The following is a 25,635-nucleotide window of genomic DNA, read 5'->3' as shown; positions in this document are numbered from 1 at the left end:
TCACTATATCTTGTCTTGCTATGGTGTCTCACTATATCTTGTCTTGCTTTGGTGTCTCACTATATATTGTCTTGCTGTGGTGTCTCACTATATCTTGTCTTGCTATGGTGTCTCACTATATCTTGTCTTGCTTTGGTGTCTCACTATATCTTGTCTTGCTGTGGTGTCTCACTATATCTTGTCTTGCTATGGTGTCTCACTATATCTTGTCTTGCTTTGGTGTCTCACTATATCTTGTCTTGCTATGGTGTCTCGTTATATCTTGTCTTGCTTTGGTGTCTCACTATATCTTGTCTTGCTATGGTGTCTCGTTATATCTTGTCTTGCTGTGGTGTCTCACTATATCTTGTCTTGCTATGGTGTCTCGTTATATCTTGTCTTGCTTTGGTGTCTCACTATATCTTGTCTTGCTATGGTGTCTCGTTATATCTTGTCTTGCTGTGGTGTCTCACTATATCTTGTCTTGCTTTGGTGTCTCACTATATCTTGTCTTGCTATGGTGTCTCGTTATATCTTGTCTTGCTTTGGTGTCTCACTATATCTTGTCTTGCTATGGTGTCTCGTTATATCTTGTCTTGCTTTGGTGTCTCACTATATCTTGTCTTGCTATGGTGTCTCGTTATATCTTGTCATGCTTTGGTGTCTCACTATATCTTGTCTTGCTGTGGTGTCTCGTTATATCTTGTCTTGCTTTGGTGTCTCACTATATATTGTCTTGCTATGGTGTCTCACTATATCTTGTCTTGCTTTGGTGTCTCACTATATCTTGTCTTGCTTTGGTGTCTCACTATATCTTGTCTTGCTATGTTGTCTCGTTATATCTTGTCTTGCTTTGGTGTCTCACTATATCTTGTCTTGCTATGGTGTCTCACTATATATTGTCTTGCTATGGTGTCTCACTATATATTGTCTTGCTATGGTGTCTCACTATATATTGTCTTGCTTTGGTGTCTCACTATATCTTGTCTTGCTATGGTGTCTCACTATATATTGTCTTGCTATGGTGTCTCACTATATATTGTCTTGCTTTGGTGTCTCACTATATCTTGTCTTGCTATGGTGTCTCGTTATATCTTGTCTTGCTTTGGTGTCTCACTATATCTTGTCTTGTCATGGTGTCTCACTATATCTTGTCTTGTCATGGTGTCTCACTATATCTTGTCTTGCTATGGTGTCTCACTATATATTGTCTTGCTATGGTGTCTCACTATATATTGTCTTGCTATGGTGTCTCACTATATATTGTCTTGCTATGGTGTCTCACTATATCTTGTCTTGCTGTGGTGTCTCACTATATCTTGTCTTGCTGTGGTGTCTCACTATATCTTGTCTTGCTGTGGTGTCTCACTATATCTTGTCTTGCTCTGGTGTCTCACTATATCTTGTCTCGCAGTTGTTTTTCACTATAACTTGTCTCGCCGTTGTGTCTCACTACATGTTGTCTCGTCGTTGTGTCTCGCTATATCTTGACTTGTGGTTTTGTCTCACTATATCTTGTCTCGTGGTGGTGTATCGCTTTCACTTGTTTCGCTGTTGTGTCTCACTATAGCTTGTCTTGCGGTGTTGTCTCACTATATCTTGTCTCACGGTGGTGTCTCACTATATCTTGTCTCGCACTCAAGTCTCGCTATATCTTGTCTTGCTGTGATGTCTTGCTATATCTTGTCTCATGGTGGTGTCTCACTATATATTGTCTCGCCGTGGTATCTCGCTATATCTTGTCTCATGGTGGTGTCTCACTATATATTGTCTCGCCGTGGTATCTCGCTATATCTTGTCTCATAGTGGTGTCTCACTATATTTTGTCTCGCGGTGGTGTCTCTCTATATCTTGTCTCATGGTGGTGTCTCACTATATATTGTCTCGCGGTGGTGTCTCGCTATATCTTGTCTTGCTGTGGTGTCTCACTATATATTGTCTCGCGGTGGTGTCTCGCTATATCTTGTCTCATGGTGGTGTCTCACTATATATTGTCTCGCGGTGGTGTCTCGCTATATCTTGTCTTGCTATGGTGTCTTGCTATATCTTGTCTTGCTATGGTGTCTTACTATATCTTGTCTTGCTGTGGTGTCTCACTATATCTTGTCTTGCTATGGTGTCTCACTATATCTTGTCTTGCTATGGTGTCTCACTATATCTTGTCTTGCTATGGTGTCTCGTTATATCTTGTCTTGCTGTGGTGTCTCACTATATCTTGTCTTGCTGTGGTGTCTCACTATATCTTGTCTTGCTTTGGTGTCTCACTATATCTTGTCTTGCTATGGTGTCTCACTATATATTGTCTTGCTGTGGTGTCTCACTATATCTTGTCTTGTCATGGTGTCTCACTATATCTTGTCTTGTCATGGTGTCTCACTATATCTTGTCTTGTCATGGTGTCTCACTATATCTTGTCTTGCTGTGGTGTCTCACTATATCTTGTCTTGCTATGGTGTCTCACTATATCTTGTCTTGTCATGGTGTCTCACTATATCTTGTCTTGTCGTGGTGTCTCACTATATCTTGTCTTGCTGTGGTGTCTCACTATATCTTGTCTTGCTGTGGTGTCTCACTATATCTTGTCTTGCTGTGGTGTCTCACTATATCTTGTCTTGCTTTGGTGTCTCACTATATCTTGTCTTGCTATGGTGTCTCACTATATCTTGTCTTGCTGTGGTGTCTCACTATATCTTGTCTTGCTGTGGTGTCTCACTATATCTTGTCTTGCTGTGGTGTCTCACTTTATCTTGTCTTGCTGTGGTGTCTCACTATATCTTGTCTTGCTGTGGTGTCTCACTATATCTTGTCTTGTTATGGTGTCTCACTATATCTTGTCTTGCTATGGTGTCTCACTATATCTTGTCTTGCTATGGTGTCTCACTATATCTTGGCTTGCTTTGGTTCCTCGCTATATCTTGTCTTGCTGTGGTGTCTCACTATATCTTGTCTTGTTATGGTGTCTCACTATATCTTGTCTTGCTATGGTGTCTCACTATATCTTGTCTCGCGGTTATGTCTCACTATATCTTGTCTTGTCATGGTGTCTCACTATATCTTGTCTTGCTGTGGTGTCTCACTATATCTTGTCTTGCTGTGGTGTCTCACTATATCTTGTCTTGCTATGGTGTCTCACTATATCTTGTCTTGCTGTGGTGTCTCACTATATCTTGTCTTGCTGTGGTGTCTCACTATATCTTGTCTTGCTGTGGTGTCTCACTATATCTTGTCTTGTTATGGTGTCTCACTATATCTTGTCTTGCTATGGTGTCTCACTATATCTTGTCTTGCTGTGGTGTCTCACTATATCTTGTCTTGCTATGGTGTCTCGCTATATCTTGTCTTGCTATGGTGTCTCACTATATCTTGTCTTGCTATGGTGTCTCACTATATCTTGTCTTGCTGTGGTGTCTCACTATATCTTGTCTTGCTGTGGTGTCTCACTATATCTTGTCTTGTTATGGTGTCTCACTATATCTTGTCTTGCTGTGGTGTCTCACTATATCTTGTCTTGTTATGGTGTCTCACTATATCTTGTCTTGCTGTGGTGTCTCACTATATCTTGTCTTGCTGTGGTGTCTCACTATATCTTGTCTTGTTTTGGTGTCTCACTATATCTTGTCTTGCTGTGGTGTCTCACTATATCTTGTCTTGCTATGGTGTCTCACTGTCTCTTGTCTTGCTGTGGTGTCTCACTATATCTTGTCTTGTTATGGTGTCTCACTATATCTTGTCTTGCTGTGGTGTCTCACTATATCTTGTCTTGCTGTGGTGTCTCACTATATCTTGTCTTGTTTTGGTGTCTCACTATATCTTGTCTTGCTGTGGTGTCTCACTATATCTTGTCTTGCTATGGTGTCTCACTATATCTTGTCTTGCTGTGGTGTCTCACTATATCTTGTCTTGTTTTGGTGTCTCACTATATCTTGTCTTGCTGTGGTGTCTCACTATATCTTGTCTTGCTTTGGTGTCTCACTATATCTTGTCTTGCTATGGTGTCTCACTATATCTTGTCTTGCTGTGGTGTCTCACTATATCTTGTCTTGCTATGGTGTCTCACTATATCTTGTCTTGCTTTGGTGTCTCACTATATCTTGTCTTGCTCTGGTGTCTCACTATATCTTGTCTTGCTGTGGTGTCTCACTATATCTTGTCTTGCTGTGGTGTCTCACTATATCTTGTCTTGCTATGGTGTCCCACTATATCTTGTCTTGCTGTGGTGTCTCACTATATCTTGTCTTGCTGTGGTGTCTCACTATATCTTGTCTTGTTATGGTGTCTCACTATATCTTGTCTTGCTATGGTGTCTCACTATATCTTGTCTTGCTATGGTGTCTCACTATATCTTGGCTTGCTTTGGTTCCTCGCTATATCTTGTCTTGCTGTGGTGTCTCACTATATCTTGTCTTGCTATGGTGTCTCACTATATCTTGGCTTGCTTTGGTTCCTCGCTATATCTTGTCTTGCTATGGTGTCTCACTATATCTTGTCTTGCTATGGTGTCTCACTATATCTTGTCTTGCTGTGGTGTCTCACTATATCTTGTCTTGCTGTGGTGTCTCACTATAACTTATCTTGCTGTGGTGTCTCACTATATCTTGTCTTGCTGTGGTGTCTCACTATATCTTGTCTTGCTATGGTGTCTCACTATATCTTGTCTTGCTATGGTGTCTCACTATATTTTGTCTTGCTGTGGTGTCTCACTATATCTTGTCTTGCTGTGGTGTCTCACTATATCTTGTCTTGCTGTGGTGTCTCACTATATCTTGTCTTGTTATGGTGTCTCACTATATCTTGTCTTGCTATGGTGTCTCACTATATTTTGTCTTGCTATGGTGTCTCACTATATCTTGTCTCGCAGTTGTGTCTCACTATATCTTGTCTCGCGGTTATGTCTCACTATCTCTTGTCTTGCTTTGATGTCTCACTATATCTTGTCTCGTGGTGGTATCTCGCTATATCTTGTCTCGCAGTTGTTTCTCACTATATCATCTCACTATATCTCATCTCGCAGTCGTGTCCCGTTATAATTGCTGACAAAGTTGTTTTGGTTTATATATTGTTTTTTTTCTCTTTAACTGTCTACAAACTTTTTTCTTGCATATGTTAGTGCGGGCAGATACTTTTTTTCTATACAGTTTAGAAGGAATTTTGTGATCTCAGTATCCTTCACAGTTGAGATTGTTCTATGCCCTGAGAAGTGATTGGTTTATTTATATATATGATGAGTTGTGGGTACCAATCTATTTGATTTGTGCAACTCATTTGAGATGTTAATCTCACAGCAGATGATTTTAGGCCATTAACTTATACCACAAGGGGAGGGGATGCATATTTATGATATAGTAACAATATATACATATATTATACATATTATAGCTAATGCATGCGAAATGTATTGTGCCTCTGATGTTTAATAACAATAAATTATGTTATAGGGAGCAGATGGTGTCCGTGGTTTGAAGGGAGGTAAAGGAGAAAAGGTACGTAAGATATATGTTATATATACATACATATATACATTCTTAAATACTTACAGTGTGTATCTGTTAATGTGTCACTGTGTACCTATATTTGTCTGTGTGTGTCATGATATGACTGTGTGTGTGTGTCACTGTGTACCTATGTGTCTGTGTGTGTCATGATATGACTGTGTGTGTGTCACTGTGTACCTATATGTGTCTCTGTGTGTCATGATATGACTGTGTGTGTGTCACTGTGTACCTATATGTGTCTGTGTGTGTCATGATATTACTGTGTGTGTCACTGTGTACCTATATGTGTCTCTGTGTGTCATGATATGACTGTGTGTGTGTCACTGTGTACCTATATGTGTCTGTGTGTGTCATGATATGACTGTGTGTGTGTCACTGTGTACCTATATTTGTCTGTGTGTGTCATGATATGACTGTGTGTGTGTGTGTCACTGTGTACCTATATGTGTCTGTGTGTGTCATGATATGACTGTGTGTGTGTCACTGTGTACCTATATGTGTCTGTGTGTGTGATGATATGACTGTGTGTGTTTCACTGTGTACCTATATGTGTCTGTGTGTGTCATGATATGACTGTGTGTGTGTCACTGTGTACCTATATGTGTCTGTGTGTGTCATGATATTACTGTGTGTGTCACTGTGTACCTATATGTGTCTCTGTGTGTCATGATATGACTGTGTGTGTGTCACTGTGTACCTATATGTGTCTGTGTGTGTCATGATATGACTGTGTGTGTGTCACTGTGTACCTATATGTGTCTGTGTGTGTCATGATATGACTGTGTGTGTGTCACTGTGTACCTATATTTGTCTGTGTGTGTCATGATATGACTGTGTGTGTGTCACTGTGTACCTATATGTGTCTCTGTGTGTCATGATATGACTGTGTGTGTCACTGTGTACTTATATGTGTCTCTGTGTGTCATGATATGAGGGTGTGTGTCACTGTGTACCTATATGTGTCTGTGTGTGTCATGATATGACTGTGTGTGTGTCACTGTGTGTCATGATATGACTGTGTGTGTGTCACTGTGTACCTATATGTGTCTTTGTGTGTCATGATATGATTGTGTGTGTCACTGTGTACCTATATGTGTCTCTGTGTGTCATGATATGAGGGTGTGTGTCACTGTGTACCTATATGTGTCTGTGTGTGTCATGATATGACTGTGTGTGTGTCACTGTGTACCTATATGTGTCTGTGTGTGTCATGATATGATTGTGTGTGTCACTGTGTACCTATATGTGTCTCTGTGTGTCATGATATGAGGGTGTGTGTCACTGTGTACCTATATGTGTCTCTGTGTGTCATGATATGATTGTGTGTGTCACTGTGTACCTATATGTGTCTCTGTGTGTCATGATATGATTGTGTGTGTCACTGTGTACCTATATGTTTCTCTGTGTGTCATGATATGACTGTGTGTGTCACTGTGTACCTATATGTGTCTGTGTGTGTCATGATATGACTGTGTGTGTGTCACTGTGTACCTATATGTGTCTGTGTGTGTCATGATATGACTGTGTGTGTGTCACTGTGTACCTATATGTGTCTCTGTGTGTCATGATATGACTGTGTGTGTCACTGTGTACCTATATGTGTCTCTGTGTGTCATGATATGACTGTGTGTGTGTCACTGTGTACCTATATGTGTCTGTGTGTGTCATGATATGACTGTGTGTGTTTCACTGTGTACCTATATGTGTCTCTGTGTGTCATGATATGACTGTGTGTGTGTCACTGTGTACCTATATGTGTCTCTGTGTGTCATGATATGACTCTGTGTGTCACTGTGTACCTATATGTGTCTCTGTGTGTCATGATATGACTCTGTGTGTCACTGTGTTCCTATATGTGTCTGTGTGTGTCATGATATGACTGTGTGTGTGTCACTGTGTACCTATATGTGTCTCTGTGTGTCATGATATGATTGTGTGTGTGTGTCACTGTGTACCTATATGTGTCTCTGTGTGTCATGATATGATTGTGTGTGTCACTGTGTACCTATATGTGTCTCTGTGTGTCATGATATGATTGTGTGTGTCACTGTGTAACTATATATGTCTCTGTGTGTCATGATATGACTGTGTGTGTGTCACTGTGTACCTATATGTGTCTCTGTGTGTCATGATATGACTCTGTGTGTCACTGTGTACCTATATGTGTCTCTGTGTGTCATGATATGATTGTGTGTGTCACTGTGTACCTATATGTGTCTCTGTGTGTCATGATATGACTCTGTGTGTGACTGTGTAACTATATGTGTCTCTGTGTGTCATGATATGACTGTGTGTGTGTCACTGTGTACCTATATTTGTCTGTGTGTGTCATGATATGATTGTGTGTGTCACTGTGTACCTATAAGTGTCTCTGTGTGTCATGATATTACTGTGTGTGTCACTGTGTACCTATATGTGTCTCTGTGTGTCATGATATGATTGTGTGTGTCACTGTGTACCTATATGTGTCTCTGTGTGTCATGATATGACTGTGTGTGTGTCACTGTGTACTTAAATGTGTCTCTGTGTGTCATGATATGACTGTGTGTGTCACTGTGTACCTATATGTGTCTCTGTGTGTCATGATATGATTGTGTGTGTCACTGTGTACCTATATGTGTCTCTGTGTGTCATGATATGACTCTGTGTGTCACTGTGTACCTATATGTGTCTGTGTGTGTCATGATATGAGGGTGTGTGTCACTGTGTACCTATATGTGTCTGTGTGTGTCATGATGTGACTGTGTGTGTGTCACTGTGTACCTATATGTGTCTCTGTGTGTCATGATGTGACTGTGTGTGTGTCACTGTGTACCTATATGTGTCTCTGTGTGTCATGATATGATTGTGTGTGTCACTGTGTACCTATATGTGTCTGTGTGTGTCATGATGTGACTGTGTGTGTGTGTCACTGTGTACCTATATGTGTCTCTGTGTGTCATGATATGACTGTGTGTGTGTCACTGTGTACCTATATGTGTCTCTGTGTGTCATGATATGACGGTGTGTGTCACTGTGTACCTATATGTGTCTCTGTGTGTCATGATATGACTGTGTGTGTGTCACTGTGTACCTATATGTGTCTGTGTGTGTCATGATATGAGGGTGTGTGTCACTGTGTAACTATATTTGTCTGTGTGTGTCATGATATGACTGTGTGTGTGTCACTGTGTACCTATATGTGTCTGTGTGTGTCATGATATGATTGTGTGTGTGTCACTGTGTACCTATATGTGTCTCTGTGTGTCATGATATGACTGTGTGTGTGTCACTGTGTACCTATATGTGTCTCTGTGTGTCATGATATGACTGTGTGTGTGTCACTGTGTACCTATATGTGTTTCTGAGTGTCATGATATGATTGTGTGTGTCACTGTGTACCTATATGTGTCTCTGTGTGTCATGATATGACTGTGTGTGTGTCACTGTGTACCTATATTTGTCTGTGTGTGTCATGATATGACTGTGTGTGTGTCACTGTGTACCTATATGTGTCTGTGTGTGTCATGATATGATTGTGTGTATCACTGTGTACCTATATGTGTCTCTGTGTGTCATGATATGACTGTGTGTGTGTCACTGTGTACCTATATGTGTCTGTGTGTGTCATGATATGACTGTGTGTGTGTCACTGTGTACCTATATGTGTCTGTGTGTGTCATGATATGATTGTGTGTATCACTGTGTACCTATATGTGTCTCTGTGTGTCATGATATGACTGTGTGTGTGTCACTGTGTACCTATATGTGTATTTGTGTGTCATGATATTACTGTGTGTGTGTCACTGTGTACTTATATGTGTCTCTGTGTGTCATGATATGACTGTGTGTGTCACTGTGTACCTATATGTGTCTCTGTGTGTCATGATATTACTGTGTGTGTCACTGTGTACCTATATGTGTCTCTGTGTGTCATGATATGACTGTGTGTGTGTCACTGTGTACCTATATGTGTCTCTGTGTGTCATGATATGACTCTGTGTGTCACTGTGTACCTATATGTGTTTGTGTGTGTCATGATATGATTGTGTGTGTCACTGTGTACCTATATGTGTTTGTGTGTGTCATGATATGACTGTGTGTGTGTCACTGTGTACTTATATGTGTCTCTGTGTGTCATGATATGATTGTGTGTGTCACTGTGTACCTATATGTGTCTCTGTGTGTCATGATATGACTGTGTGTGTGTCACTGTGTACCTATGTGTCTGTGTGTGTCATGATATGACTGTGTGTGTGTCACTGTGTACCTATATGTGTCTATGTGTGTCATGATATGACTGTGTGTGTCACTGTGTACTTATATGTGTCTCTGTGTGTCATGATATGACTCTGTGTGTCACTGTGTACTTATATGTGTCTCTGTGTGTCATGATATTACTCTGTGTGTCACTGTGTACTAATATGTGTCTCTGTGTGTCATGATATGACTGTGTGTGTGTCACTGTGTACCTATATGTGTCTGTGTGTGTCATGATATGACAAGGTATAATAAATACTTATTGTAGGGCCCAGATATCTATACACCTTACGTCCTGGCTATTAGAAAGGACTACAAAGTTTTTCTGCAGTAGTCAGTGGCCATCTGATTACAGGTGCTCATTCATTTAGCACATTAGTGGCCATATTGCAGTGTGTGTTTGCCAAGCACAGGGTCCGGCCTGCGTCAGTCACTGCGGATTAGTCTTTATTAGCAGCTGGCTGAGGACTTATCTATCTGACTCAAGACAAGTTGTCGCGTTTGCTTTGTTAGCTGAGCTAATAGCACTTAAGCCCCATCCCGGTGGTGAGCGGCTCATGTATTCTGCTGTACAAGTGGACCTAAGACGTGAGCAAACACACTAATCCTGTGCTCTCTATTAGTGCAGTCTGTGTCACTGTCCTCAAGCCCTGAGTCTGCAGGCTGCTGCTGCCGATAATATTTACTGGGAAGATCTCTTCCTAAATCCCACAGCGATGTCAGAACCCATCTTAAATATCTTTATTAGTTGTACACAGGTCAACATCTTACTGAGACACAAATATGTGTACACAATATACACCAGCCCAAGCTATGTCAGAACCCATCTTAAATATCTGTATTAGTTGTACACAGGTCAACATCTTACTGAGACACAAATGTGTGTACACAATAAACACCAGCCCAAAGCTATGTCTTGTGGTCAAATGAAAAAAAACACAGGGGGTCTATTTATCAAGCTTCTGAATGGAGCTTGATGCCGCGTGATTCCGGCAAGCCTTCAGGCTCACCAGAAACACAAGTTATGAAGCAGCGGTCTAAAAACCGCTGCTCCATAACCTGTTCGCCTGCTCTGAGGCGGTGCACAGAAATCAACCCGATCGAATACGATCGGGTCGATTGACACCCCCTGCTAGCGGCTGATTGGCCGCAAATCTGCAGGGGGCGGTATTGCACCAGCAGCTCACAAGAACTGCAATGATAAATGCAGAGAGTATGCTGTCTGCATTTATCGATGTGCGGCGGACATGGTTCGCTATAGCGGATCTTGTCCGTCCGCACAATGATAAATGAACCCCTAAAGGTTTTTTGGCAAAGCTCCCAAAGGGGTCTAAAGTGACGTTAAAGGGATAGGACATTTTAAGCAACATTCCAATTTACTTCTATTATCTAATTTGTTTTGTTCTCTTGTTATCCTTTGTTGAAAATGATACCTAGGTAGGCTCAGGAGCTGCTGGTTGGTTGCTGCACCTATATGCCTCATATTATTAGCTCACCCAAAGTTTAGCTAGCTCCCAGAAGGGGATTGCTGCTTCTTCAACAAAGAATACCAAGAGAGTTAAGCAAACTCGATAATAAATTGGAATTTTTTTTAAATTGTATTCTCTGTCTGAATAATGAAAGAATTATGGCAAATGAAAAGTTTATCCCAGATGCCATTGGTTATTGCTGATAGCTGCCTGGTGTTTTTGTTTATGGTTTTAATAAAGCTCAGTACATGACGTGTGCCCATCAGTTTGTATCCAGAATTCATAATGTTTATGACGTCCAAATATTTGTTACAATCATGAAGATGAATATTATGAAATTCTCACCATTTAAGAGTGCGATTAATGGTATCGAGCCTGTGCAGGAGTGAGAGCCCAAAAACAGGAGGAGACAAAACAGAAGGTGGAAAACTGACCACAATGTTTCTCAAGAGATAAAAGCACTAGAATTACAGAAAATAAAAAAAATCACTGGTGCAAAAGGTGTGAAGGAAAAGAATAGATTTGTTTACGCAGCACAAACTCTTTTTAAAGCCTTTAGGAAATCTGATTTTCTGGTTCATTGGAATTGGTTCAAAACAGTTTACAAATATCTCCTCCAACAGACGGTAATCTGAAAAAGAGTATAAAATGCGCTGGGTTTTAACTTTAAGAGACATGATTAAGTTATAATAAAATATTCAAATGCGCTAGAGAACTTTATCATTTCACATTTAGTTGCACAGAACTATTTCCATGCAAAAGGGTAAACACATAGTTAAGGTCAGATCTGTACCAGCAATGAGCTACTGATTCTGAGCTGAACACAGCTGCTGAGCTAATCAGGAGTGGGATATCTCCATAGCCACCAAACACCAGCCGTATTCAGCTATGGAGCACAAGTTTATTGCCAGAATGGAGCTGACTGCTGTCAGACAAAGTTCCCAGCTAGGCAACATGTCTGCATGAATTTGTGGCAAGTGAACAACACTTTCCGCCTGCATTTATCATTCCGCAACCGCTTGTTAATTTAATTATTTGAATATATTTCTTTTTATTTTAATCTTAATCTGGTCATTATTTACAGCATCTTATAAGAGCTCAGTGTAAATATGACTGTCCTGTGCCATTTTAGTAACTGGCTAAGGACCCAATAAATATCGAATAAAACAATGAGAAACATTATACATAAGAAATATAATACTTGTAAACTATAAGTTGATTTTATTTAATAACTATCGGCTAGATTACGAGTTTTGCTGTAAGAGCGGCTCGGTACTAATTTGCAAGTTATTTCCACCGCTCACCTCCCTATAACGCTGCTATTACAGGTTTTAATAAACCCGGCGTTAGCAGGCAATATTGAAGCGTTGAGCAAAATTGAGCTCCATACCGCACACAAATACCAGCGCTGCTTTGAGCTGGTTTTACGTGCTTGTGCAAAATTTCCCCATAGAAATCAATTGGGAGAGCAGGCTAAAAAAAAAGTCTAACACCTGCAATAAAGGAGCGTAAAGCTCCGTAACGCTGCCCCATTGATTCCTATGGGGAAAGAAAATTTATGTTTACACCTAACACCCTAACATAAACCCTGAGTCTAAACACTCCTAATCTGCTGCCCCCGTCATCGCCGCCACCTACAGTACACTTATTAACCCCTAATCTGCCACCCCTAACATCGCCGCCACCTGCCTACACTTATTAACCCCTAATCTTCCGCCCCCAACGTCGCTGCCACCACTATACTAAAGTTATAAACCCCTAAACCTAACCCTAACACTCACTAACTTTAATATAATTAAAATAAATCTAAATAAAAATTACAATTAATACCTAAATAATTCCTATTTAAAACTAAATACTCACCTATAAAATAAACCCTAAGCTAGCTACAATATAACTAATAGTCTCTATCAAAATAAAAAAGCCCCCCCAAAATTAAACCCACCCTAGCCTAAACTAAACTGCCAATAGCCCTTAAAAGGGCCTTTTGCGGGGCATATGTATGGGCATTTAGCTCTTTTTCCACGCAAACCCTAAGCTAAAAATAAAACCCACCCAATAAACCCTTAAAAAAAGCCTAACACTAATCCCCGAAGATCCATTTACAGTTTTTAAAGACTCGACATCCATCCTCAACGAAGCGGCAGAAGTCCTCATCGAAGTCGGCAGAAGTCTTCATCCAGACGGCATCTTCTATCTTCATCCATCCGGCACGGAGCGGCTCCATCTTCAAGACATCAGGCATAGAGCATCCTCTTCAATCGATGGCTCTTCCAGAATGAAGGTTCCTTTAAGGGACATCATCCAAGATGGCGTCCCTTGAATTCCAATTGGCTGATAGAATTCTATCAGCCTATCGGAATTAAAGGGTAAAAAATCCTATTGGCTGAGACAATCAGCCAATAGGATTGAGCTTGCATTCTATTGGCTGATTGGAACAGCCAATAGAATGCGAGCTCAATCCTATTGGCTGATTGGATCAGCCAGTAGGATTGAAGCTCAATCCTATTGGCTGATTGCATCAGCCAATAGGATTTTTTACCCTTTTATTCCGATTGGCTGATAGAATTCAGAAAATCGGTATTCAAGGGACGCCATCTTGGATGACGTCCCTTAAAGGAACCTTCATTCTGGAAGAGCTGTCGATTGAAAAGGATGCTCTGCGCCGGATGGAGCCGCTCCACGCCAGATGGATGAAGATGCCGTCTGGATGAAGACTTCTGCCCGGCTTGGATGAAGTCTTCGGCCTGCTTGGATGAAGACTTCTGCCGGCTTCAATGAGGACTTCTGCCACTTCATTGAGGATGGATGTCGGATCTTCAAAAACTGTAAGTGGATCTTCGGGGGTTAGTGTTAGGTTTTTTAAAGGGTTTATTGGGTGGGTTTTATTTTTAGCTTAGGGCGGAAAAAGAGCTAAATGCCCTTTTAAGGGCAATGCCCATTCAAATGCCCTTTTCAGGGCAATGGGGAGCTTAGGTTTTTTAGATAGGATTTTATTTGGGGGGTTTGGTTGTGTGGGTGGTTTAGTTTAGGCTAGGGTTTTTTTATTTTGGGGGGCTTTTTTATTTTGATAGGGCTATTAGATTAGGTGTAATTAGTTTAAATATTTGATAATACGGAAAAATGTAAGGTTCTACATTTTGGAAGTAAAAATAAGCAGGCTATGTATTTTTTAAATGGGACAAGACTTAGCCAAACACAGGAGGAAAGGGATTTGGGAGTAGTAATAGATAACAAGCTAAAGATGAGTGCACAATGCAGGGCAGCGGCTTCAAAGGCTAATACGATACTAGCATGTATTAAAAGAGGCATTGATTCAAGGGAGGAAAGCATAATTCTGTCATTATATAAAGCCCTGGTAAGACCTCACCTTGAGTTTGGAGTGCAGTTCTGGGGACCGATTGCTAAAAAAGATATTGCAGAACTAGAAAAAGTTCAGAGAAGGGCCACAAAGCTAATAAGGGGATTGGAGAAATTAACCTATGAGGAGAGGCTAGCCAAACTGGGTCTGTTCTCTTTAGAAAAAAGGCGCTTGAGAGGTGACATGATTACTTTATATAAATATATTCAAGGCCCATATACAGAGATGGCAGAAGCTCTTTTTATTCCAAGAAAATTGGTTCTGACAAGAGGTCATAATTTAAGGTTGGAGGAAAGGAGATTTAATCTCCTGCAACGGAAACGTTTTTTCACTGTAAGAGCAATAAAATTGTGGAACTCATTACCAAAGGAGGTAGTGAATGCCAATACCATAGATACATTTAAAAATAGTCTGGATAAATTTCTGTATATAAACAAAATTCATGGATATGATTACTAGTATTAAATGGGTCACATTTTAATGGGGTTATTTAAGCTTAACTGGAGCTTTTTGTAAGTATTTTAGATTTGTATAGGTTGAACTCGATGGACTTCAGTCTTTTTTCAACCTTATCTACTATGTTACTATGTTACTATAATTTCTTTTTTATTTTGTGTAATTTAGTGTTTGTTTTGTAATTTAGTTAATTGTATTTAATTAATGTAATTTATTTAATTGTAGTGTAAGGTTAGGTGTTAGTAAAACTCAGGTTAGGTTTTATTTTACAGATAAATTTGTATTTATTTTAACTAGGTAGTTAGTAATTAGTTAATAACAATTTACTAACTAATCTACCTAGTTAAAATAAATACAAACTTGCCTGTGAAATAAAAATAAACCCTAAGCTAGATACAATGTAACTATTAGTTATATTGTAGCTAGCTTAGGGTTTATTTTATAGGTAAGTATTTAGTTTAAAATAGGAATTATTTTGTTAATTATAGTAATTTTTATTTAGATTTATTTTAATTATATTAAAGTTAGGGGTGTTAGGGTTAGGGTTAGACTTAGGGTTAGGTTTAGTGGTTAATAACTTTAGTATAGTGACGGCGATGTTAGGGACAGCAGATTAGGGGTTAATAATATTTAACTAGTGTTTACGATGTGGGAGTGCGGCGGTTTAGGGGTTAATATGTTTATTATAGTGACGGTGATGTCCGGAGCGGCATATTATGGGTTAATAATTTTATTTTAGTGTTTGCGTTGCGGTAGTTTATGGGTGCTAGTGTACTTTTTAGCACTTTAGTTATGCGTTTTATGTTACGGCTTTGAAGCATAAAAGCCATAACTACTGACTTTCAGTTTACGGTATGGATCTTGATGGTATAGGCTGTACCGCTCACTTTTTGGCCTCCCAGGCAAACTCGTAATACTGGCGCAAAGGAAGTCCCATTGAAAAAGGACTTTTGGAAAGCTTCGGTAGTTACGTTGCGTTACGGCCAAAAAAGTGTGCGGTGCATCTAAACCTGCAAGACTAGTAATACCAGCGGTAGTGAAAAAGAGCCATAACGCTGCTTTTTCACTCATACCGCAAAACTCGTAATCTAGCCATATATTATTATTATTAAATTTAAGTCACAACATAAAGTGAGCTTGCATGCTTTGGAATACGATAGTTAATCAATGTTTTAAATTTTAGGCTGCAGATTACAATTATTTGCATTCTGATATTTAAATTATTATATCGCTAATAATTTATTGGACTGACAGCATCTAAGCAGCTATATTTATAGGGTTTAGTCAGTTATTGTATTGGGCAGTTATATTTATAGGGTTTAGTCAGTTATTGTATTGGGCAGTTATATTTATAGGGTTTAGTCAGTTATTGTATTGGGCAGTTATATTTATAGGGTTTAGTCAGTTATTGTATTGGGCAGTTATATTTATAGGGTTTAGTCAGTTATTGTATTGGGCAGTTATATTTATAGGGTTTAGTCAGTTATTGTATTGGGCAGTTATATTTATGGTAAATATGTTAATGCAGGAAACAAACATTTTGTTTATGTAAAGCTAAGGATAGTGCAACAGTATTAGCTTTTAGTTTGTAAAATGTGGCCAAATTGTGTCCTTGTAGTCACTTATTTAGACTGGAATATTATAAATGACTTGCAACATGAACCTGAACAGAAACAATTAAAATGTGATTCATTTTTAAACATTTCTTGGAAGCGGAGTGAGTCGGAGAAGCAATCTGATCATATTGACTGTTATAAATCATTTTTTGTTACAAGCCTCTCTGCAGAATAGTAATACGCAGGGTGTATAAGGTCAGCAGTTATGTTCTGCTGGTTACAGAGTGACTCAGGATCTGCTCTTGCAAATCATAAGTGATACTCTGATTGTTCAAACCTTCTGTTAACAGGTAAAACACATACTAATGGGTATTTAAATAGAAAGCAGTTAAATTATATGTTTTTTGTGCCTCAATATATATTTCCCATAGTGCTGAGATTTCCTACACATGGGAATTTTTAATAGTCCCTGTAAATTGCTTAAATTATCTTGTTAATTGCAATTCACCTCTTCCACTGTAGGGTGAAGACGGGTTTCCTGGATTTAAGGGCGATATGGGACTCAAAGGAGACCGGGTGAGTATAAAAAGTTGTCATAAACATGAAATTAACAGTGTGTTTGGAGATTTAGTAAGCTCCCTCTATTGAGTAAACCCCTGCAGAAGATCTCTTACCTCTTCAGTTTCCTTCAGAATCATTCAGGTCCTTCTGTCTCTGTTGCTTACACGGCTTGTGATTCTGGCTTCTCATTTTAGGGAGAGGTTGGTCCATTAGGTCCAAGAGGAGAAGATGGTCCAGAAGGTCCAAAGGGAAGATCTGGTCCCAATGGGGACTCTGGTCCTACTGGTCTAGCTGGTGAAAAGGTGAGTGGTTCTGATGTTATGTAAAAGCAAAGCCCTGACGTTGGTGCTGAGCTGTCCATGGTGCTGAAACATCAATATGCACCCTTCTAATACATACCGGCACAGATTCACCAGCAAATACATCAATATGCATCCAGACTGATACATCCTGGCACAGATTCACCAGCAATACATCAATATGCACCCAGACTGATACATACCGGCACAAATTCACCAACAATACATTAATATGCACCCAGACTGATACATACCGGCACAGATTCACCAGCACATACATCAATATGCACCCTTCTGATACATACTGGCACAGATTCACAAGCAATACATCAATATGCACCCAGACTGATACCTACCGGCACAGATTCACCAGCAAATACATCAATATGCACCCTTCTGATACATACTGGCACAGATTCACCAGCAATACATCAATATGCACCCATACTGATACATACCGGCACAGATTCACCAGAACATACATCAATATGCACCCAAACTGATACATCCTGGCACAGATTCACCAGCATTTACATCAATATGCACCCTTCTGATACATACTGGCACAGATTCACCAGCAATAGATTAATATGCACCCAGACTGATACATCCTGGCACAGATTTACCAGCATTTACATCAATATGCACCCTTCTGATACATACTGGCACAGATTCACCAGCAATAGATCAATATGCACCGACTGATACATACCGGCACAGATTCACCAGCACATACATATATATGCACCCAAACTGATACATTACGGCATGGATATACAAACACAAATATACTGATATGCATATAAACAAGGACACAGATATATCAGAATAAACATACTGATATGTATGCTCATGTACACATATACACATAATGACATGTATTGTATACACACATGTACCCTTACACACCAGCCAAAATATGCTAACATAAATATGCACATGTACATATATACAGCAGCCTAAAAATAGTGACATAAATAAACGCATGTACACATATACACCAACATTCTTGGACAGACAACTGATTGTGATCTTTGTATTTTAGGGTAAACTTGGAGTTCCAGGATTGCCCGGCTACCCAGGAAGGCAGGGGCCCAAGGTACGTTGTCTTTCTTGGTGCTGATATGTGAGTGAACTCTAGCGATCCTGTACTACACATACAATAGTGTCACTGTATCACAGTCATCTGGTAGGAATCCTACAGGGACGTGTTAATCAGTGACAGAGGATAAAATGCTTCATAGCTCACCTTTCATATTGCACCTAGTTTCCTGAATATGTTTTATCACTATCCTAGAACGTGCCTCTTAGTTCACCTTCCTGCCGTATATAATATAATACCCTAGCGCGTCCCTCTAAGTATTCAGTTCACCTTCCTGCCGTATATAATATAATACCCTAGCACGTGCCTCTCAGTATTTAGTTCACCTTTCTGCTGCATATAATATAATACCCTAGCGCGTGCCTCTCAGTATTCAGTTCACCTTCCTGCTGTATATAATATAATACCCTAGCGCGTCCCTCTAAGTATTCAGTTCACCTTCCTGCCGTATATAATATAATATCCTAGCACGTCCCTCTCAGTATTAAGTTCACCTTCCTGCTGTATATAATACCCTAGCACGTGCCTCTCAGTATTTAGTTCACCTTCCTGCTGTAGTTAAAGAGTTTACCTTGCTGACCAAGTCTGTATCCCAATAAACTAGTGGATATACTTTGACAATCCAGCGTGTTTCTTTTTCCTCATTTTATATATAATATAATACCCTAGTACGTGCCTCTCAGTATTCAGTTCACCTTCCTGCTGTATATAATATAATACCCTAGCACGTGCCTCTCAGTATTTAGTTTACCTTCCTGCTGTATATAATATAATACCCTAGCACGTGCCTCTCAGTATTAAGTTCACCTTCCTGCTGTATATAATATAATACCCTAGCACGTGCCTCTCAGTATTCAGTTCACCTTCCTGCTATATATAATATAATACCCTAGCTCTTCTCTCTCAGTATGTAGCACCTACCGGTGCTTGATCATGTTTGCTGACTCCTGTATATAATATAATACCCTAGCTCTTCCCTCTCAGTATTTAAGTTCACCTTCTTGCTGTATATAATATAATACCCTAGCTCTTCTCTCTCAATATGTAACACCTACCGGTGCTTGATCATGCTTGCTGACTCCTGTATATAATATAATACCCTAGCGCGTCCCTCTCAGTATTTAAGTTCACCTTCTTGCTGTATATAATATAATACCCTAGCTCTTCTCTCTCAGTATTCAGTTCACCTTCTTGCTGTATATAATATAATACCCTAGCTCTTCCCTCTCAGTATTCAGTTCACCTTCTTGCTGTATATAATATAATACCCTAGCTCTTCTCTCTCAGTATGTAGCACCTACCGGTGCTTGATCATGCTTGCTGACTCCTGTATATAATATAATACCCTAGCTCTTCCCTCTCAGTATTCAGTTCACCTTCTTGCTGTATATAATATAATACCCTAGCTCTTCTCTCTCAGTATTCAGTTCACCTTCTTGCTGTATATAATATAATACCCTAGCTCTTCCCTCTCAGTATTTAAGTTCACCTTCTTGCTGTATATAATATAATACCCTAGCTCTTCTCTCTCAATATGTAACACCTACCGGTGCTTGGTCATGCTTGCTGACTCCTGTATATAATATAATACCCTAGCTCTTCCCTCTCAGTATTCAGTTCACCTTCCTGCTATATATAATATAATACCCTAGCTCTTCCCTCTCAGTATGTAACACCTACCGGTGCTTGATCATGCTTGCTGACTCCTGTATATAATATAATACCCTAGCGCGTCCCTCTCAGTATTTAAGTTCACCTTCTTGCTGTATATAATATAATACCCTAGCTCTTCTCTCTCAGTATTCAGTTCACCTTCTTGCTGTATATAATATAATACCCTAGCTCTTCCCTCTCAGTATTCAGTTCACCTTCTTGCTGTATATAATATAATACCCTAGCTCTTCTCTCTCAGTATGTAGCACCTACCGGTGCTTGATCATGCTTGCTGACTCCTGTATATAATATAATACCCTAGCTCTTCCCTCTCAGTATTCAGTTCACCTTCTTGCTGTATATAATATAATACCCTAGCTCTTCTCTCTCAGTATTCAGTTCACCTTCTTGCTGTATATAATATAATACCCTAGCTCTTCCCTCTCAGTATTTAAGTTCACCTTCTTGCTGTATATAATATAATACCCTAGCTCTTCTCTCTCAGTATTCAGTTCACCTTCTTGCTGTATATAATATAATACCCTAGCTCTTCCCTCTCAGTATTCAGTTCACCTTCTTGCTGTATATAATATAATACCCTAGCTCTTCTCTCTCAGTATGTAGCACCTACCGGTGCTTGATCATGCTTGCTGACTCCTGTATATAATATAATACCCTAGCTCTTCCCTCTCAGTATTCAGTTCACCTTCTTGCTGTATATAATATAATACCCTAGCTCTTCCCTCTCAGTATTCAGTTCACCTTCTTGCTGTATATAATATAATACCCTAGCTCTTCTCTCTCAGTATGTAGCACCTACCGGTGCTTGATCATGCTTGCTGACTCCTGTATATAATATAATACCCTAGCTCTTCCCTCTCAGTATTCAGTTCACCTTCTTGCTGTATATAATATAATACCCTAGCTCTTCTCTCTCAGTATTCAGTTCACCTTCTTGCTGTATATAATATAATACCCTAGCTCTTCCCTCTCAGTATTTAAGTTCACCTTCTTGCTGTATATAATATAATACCCTAGCTCTTCTCTCTCAATATGTAACACCTACCGGTGCTTGGTCATGCTTGCTGACTCCTGTATATAATATAATACCCTAGCTCTTCCCTCTCAGTATTCAGTTCACCTTCCTGCTATATATAATATAATACCCTAGCTCTTCCCTCTCAGTATGTAACACCTACCGGTGCTTGATCATGCTTGCTGACTCCTGTATATAATATAATACCCTAGCGCGTCCCTCTCAGTATTTAAGTTCACCTTCTTGCTGTATATAATATAATACCCTAGCTCTTCTCTCTCAGTATTCAGTTCACCTTCTTGCTGTATATAATATAATACCCTAGCTCTTCCCTCTCAGTATTCAGTTCACCTTCTTGCTGTATATAATATAATACCCTAGCTCTTCTCTCTCAGTATGTAGCACCTACCGGTGCTTGATCATGCTTGCTGACTCCTGTATATAATATAATACCCTAGCTCTTCCCTCTCAGTATTCAGTTCACCTTCTTGCTGTATATAATATAATACCCTAGCTCTTCTCTCTCAGTATTCAGTTCACCTTCTTGCTGTATATAATATAATACCCTAGCTCTTCCCTCTCAGTATTTAAGTTCACCTTCTTGCTGTATATAATATAATACCCTAGCTCTTCTCTCTCAATATGTAACACCTACCGGTGCTTGGTCATGCTTGCTGACTCCTGTATATAATATAATACCCTAGCTCTTCCCTCTCAGTATTCAGTTCACCTTCCTGCTATATATAATATAATACCCTAGCTCTTCCCTCTCAGTATTCAGTTCACCTTCTTGCTGTATATAATATAATACCCTAGCTCTTCTCTCTCAGTATGTAGCACCTACCGGTGCTTGATCATGCTTGCTGACTCCTGTATATAATATAATACCCTAGCTCTTCCCTCTCAGTATTCAGTTCACCTTCTTGCTGTATATAATATAATACCCTAGCTCTTCCCTCTCAGTATTCAGTTCACCTTCTTGCTGTATATAATATAATACCCTAGCTCTTCTCTCTCAGTATGTAGCACCTACCGGTGCTTGATCACGCTTTCTGACTCCTGTATATAATATAATACCCTAGCGCGTCCCTCTCAGTATTTAAGTTCACCTTCTTGCTGTATATAATATAATACCCTAGCTCTTCCCTCTCAGTATGTAGCACCTACCGGTGCTTGATCATGCTTGCTGACTCCTGTATATAATATAATACCCTAGCGCGTCCCTCTCAGTATTCAGTTCACCTTCCTGCTGTATATAATATAATACCCTAGCACGTGCCTCTCACTATTTAGTTCACCTTCCTGCTGTATATAATATAATATTGGGTTTGTACTCATTGCAACTAAACAGAATCCAGAAACCTGACTTTGCTCTAATTTATGACGTTCATATGAACAAATCTAAGCCAAGTATAACAGGCGTCTGATGGTGAATACATGACTGAAATGTCTAGTCTGGAGCACAGAATATGGCTTGTATGGCTGTTCACTGACTTGATCCCTGACTTAGCCAGACTCCAGTAATGAGACATCTGAGATGTAATAATGACTTAGTTTTGAGTTGCAGCTGGTTTGATCACACATTATGTTTTTTTCCCCTTGCATCTGGATTCTGTTGGTAAGAGACTCATCACATATCTATGTGCTGCATACGTAGGAGATGTTGTGCTTTTGTGCATATAGTAAATGGTATCTGTGGTCTTCTCTGCACATTATTTAATATAATCTTGGCTTTAATTTATTCCCTGTCAGGGGTCTACAGGTTTCCCCGGATTCCCAGGAGCCAACGGTGAAAAAGGAGCTCGGGTATGATACTGTTCTGCATTATTCCCACAGCAAAGACAGCAGTAGAACATTGTAACCATAGACTATAGATTTGCCACACAGCTCCAACACCAAGAGGATACACTGGGATACAAAGAGTTTGTAGACGAGAGAACTGAAACCTTCAAAGAGAATGTCATGCAAAATAGAAACCAATAGGATCCTTAGAACAAACTGCAACCACCTGCTAGTTTATTGTTGACAATTATAACAGCTTTAGATAAATAAAAAAAGATATTATACCAGGTATAATGGTCATTATAAGTCACTTTGCTCCTGTGACATTGGGTGGGTCACATGATATGTTTTCCATTCACCAGATTAGCACAGTGTGGGTAAATAAACCTTGTTCTGTGCCTCCCTCATATAGACACATCACACTAATTAGTCTTTTTGCCTTTTCGCAGGGTGTAGCTGGCAAACCGGGTCCAAGGGGGCAACGAGGTCCAACGGTGAGTTTCTGCCTCGTTTACCTTGTTCATTTGTTGTGTAGTTCAGTTCCAGGTGTTAACCAGTTCTGTCATGATATCTAATGGAGTTCATCTTGTTTCTCAGGGTCCACGAGGTGCTAGAGGTCCCAGAGGTCCTACTGGAAAACCAGGTCCTAAGGTAAGTGTCCTTATACGATATTGTTCATATCACATGGTGCTCATGTGACACTGACATACTCAGGTATGCCCATACAGATGAGATCAGGGCTTATACAGTGGGCATTGTTCATATCACATGGTGCTCATGGGACACTGACATACTCAGGTATGCCCATACAGATGAGATCAGGGCTTGTACAGTGGGCATTATTCATATCACATGGTGTTAATGTGACACTGACATACCCAGGTATGCACCTGCCCATACAGATGAGATCAGGGCTTGTACAGTAGGCATTGTTCATATCACATGGTGCTCATGGGATACTGACATACTCAGGTATGCACCTGCCGATATAGATAGATCAGAACTTGTACAGTGGGCATTTTTCATATCACATGGTGCTCATGTGACACTGACATATTCAGGTATGCACCTGCCCATACAGATGAGATCAGGGCTTGTACAGTAGGCATTGTTCATATCACATGGTGCTCATGTGACACTGACATACTCAGGTATGCCCATATAGATAGATCAGAACTTGTATGAGGGGCATCAGGCAAGGGGCTGGGGTTGCTTTTGATAAACCTTTTTATTTTCTACTGTTTGGTATTTGTTTTTGAATCTTGTTGACTGATTTATTAATTTCCTCTATATATTGTAGGGCACAGCAGGAAACGATGGTCCTCCCGGCCCACCTGGTGAAAGAGTAAGTGCATCTTATACTCTACTGAGCTAAACCCAAGAAAGGGCAGATTATAGATGCTCTCTTATAAAATAATATTGTTCCTTTATCTAGTTTTCTTCTTCTGTACCTATTGCTAAATCTGTATTCACCACTGTCACTTAACAAGGACAAGGGAATGAATAACACTAGTATCTGCCGCTGGGTACCCACTGCCGCCAGTAACATTTGCTTTCTATATGTATCTTTTATTTTCATAATTCTGCCCATTTCAGCTGAGCACCTCTCTGGTCCTCTGGAAACGGCACTTACTGAGCATAGTGACATTGATGGTGCATGCCTGGAGGGCGCTACTCACAATGATAAATCTTCTTGTGAAGCTGTCACAACGGTGCTACCAAAGATAAATGAGATTCTATAACAGACGGTGTCCATCATGTATCTGCTAACCAGCAACAAGATGACTATACATGAGTCTGTCGTATTGTCATGTGCTGTGCGCTAAGACTACAAAGCTGCAGCTTTCAGATTAGCATCATGGGAAAACAGCAGAAAGAATGCAGCGATAAAATAAACCAGCAGAGTAATCTGTGCAAGTTGCATATTAGATGTGTACGCTGTGTCTTAATCCATAAAAACTTGCATGTGATCTTTCTACAAGACAATATCTGTCCCAATAAAATGCCTTCCCCTCCAGAATAAATTACTTCTTGTATTGCAGTTGTTCTTCTTAGTTCTGTAAAGCAAATGATTTGTCCCCATAGACTGTCATGGGGCCCCTCTACAGTAAATGATTTGTCCCCATAGACTGTCATGGGGCCCCTCAACAGTAAATTATTTGTCCCCATAGACTGTCATGGGGCCCCTACAGTAAATAATTTGTCCCCATAGACTGTCATGTAACCCCTCTACAGTAAATTGTTTGTCTCTATAGACTGTCATGTGACCCATCTACAGTAAATGTTTTGTCCCATAGACTGTCATGTGACCTTTTTAGAGTAAATTATTTGTCCCCATAGACTGTCATGTAACCCCTCTACAGTAAATTATTTGTCTCTATAGACTGTCATGTGACCCCTCTACAGTAAATTATTTGTCTCTATAGACTGTCATGTGACCCCTCTACAGTAAATTATTTGTCTCTATAGACTGTCATGTGACCCCTCTACAGTAAATTATTTGTCCCATAGACTGTCATGTGACCTTTTTAGAGTAAATTATTTGTCCCCATAGACTGTCATGTAACCCCTCTACAGTAAATTATTTGTCTCTATAGACTGTCATGTGACCCCTCTACAGTAAATTATTTGTCTCTATAGACTGTCATGT

The 25,635-nt window shown here is 39.8% G+C and overlaps 1 protein-coding gene across 6 annotated transcripts in view; it reads left to right on the top strand.

Annotated features, from left to right (window-relative positions):
- The window catches only part of LOC128641190 (collagen alpha-1(XI) chain-like), a 222,453-nt gene that overhangs the window by 179,307 nt on the left and 17,511 nt on the right, over positions 1–25,635 (top strand). For all 6 annotated transcript variants that reach the window (XM_053693756.1, XM_053693757.1, XM_053693754.1 and 3 more), the window contains 8 exons: positions 5,415–5,459; positions 17,075–17,128; positions 17,308–17,415; positions 18,458–18,511; positions 22,956–23,009; positions 23,435–23,479; positions 23,583–23,636; positions 24,286–24,330. In XM_053693756.1, the coding sequence (XP_053549731.1) occupies positions 5,415–5,459; positions 17,075–17,128; positions 17,308–17,415; positions 18,458–18,511; positions 22,956–23,009; positions 23,435–23,479; positions 23,583–23,636; positions 24,286–24,330 (459 nt within the window). The remainder of the gene's footprint in view (positions 1–5,414; positions 5,460–17,074; positions 17,129–17,307; positions 17,416–18,457; positions 18,512–22,955; positions 23,010–23,434; positions 23,480–23,582; positions 23,637–24,285; positions 24,331–25,635) is intronic.

This window comes from Bombina bombina, chromosome 10, assembly GCF_027579735.1.
Source record: "Bombina bombina isolate aBomBom1 chromosome 10, aBomBom1.pri, whole genome shotgun sequence".
Classification (NCBI taxonomy): domain Eukaryota; kingdom Metazoa; phylum Chordata; class Amphibia; order Anura; family Bombinatoridae; genus Bombina; species Bombina bombina.
Note: the sequence above shows the minus strand (reverse complement) of the source record. Positions and strands in the feature narration are given on the sequence as shown.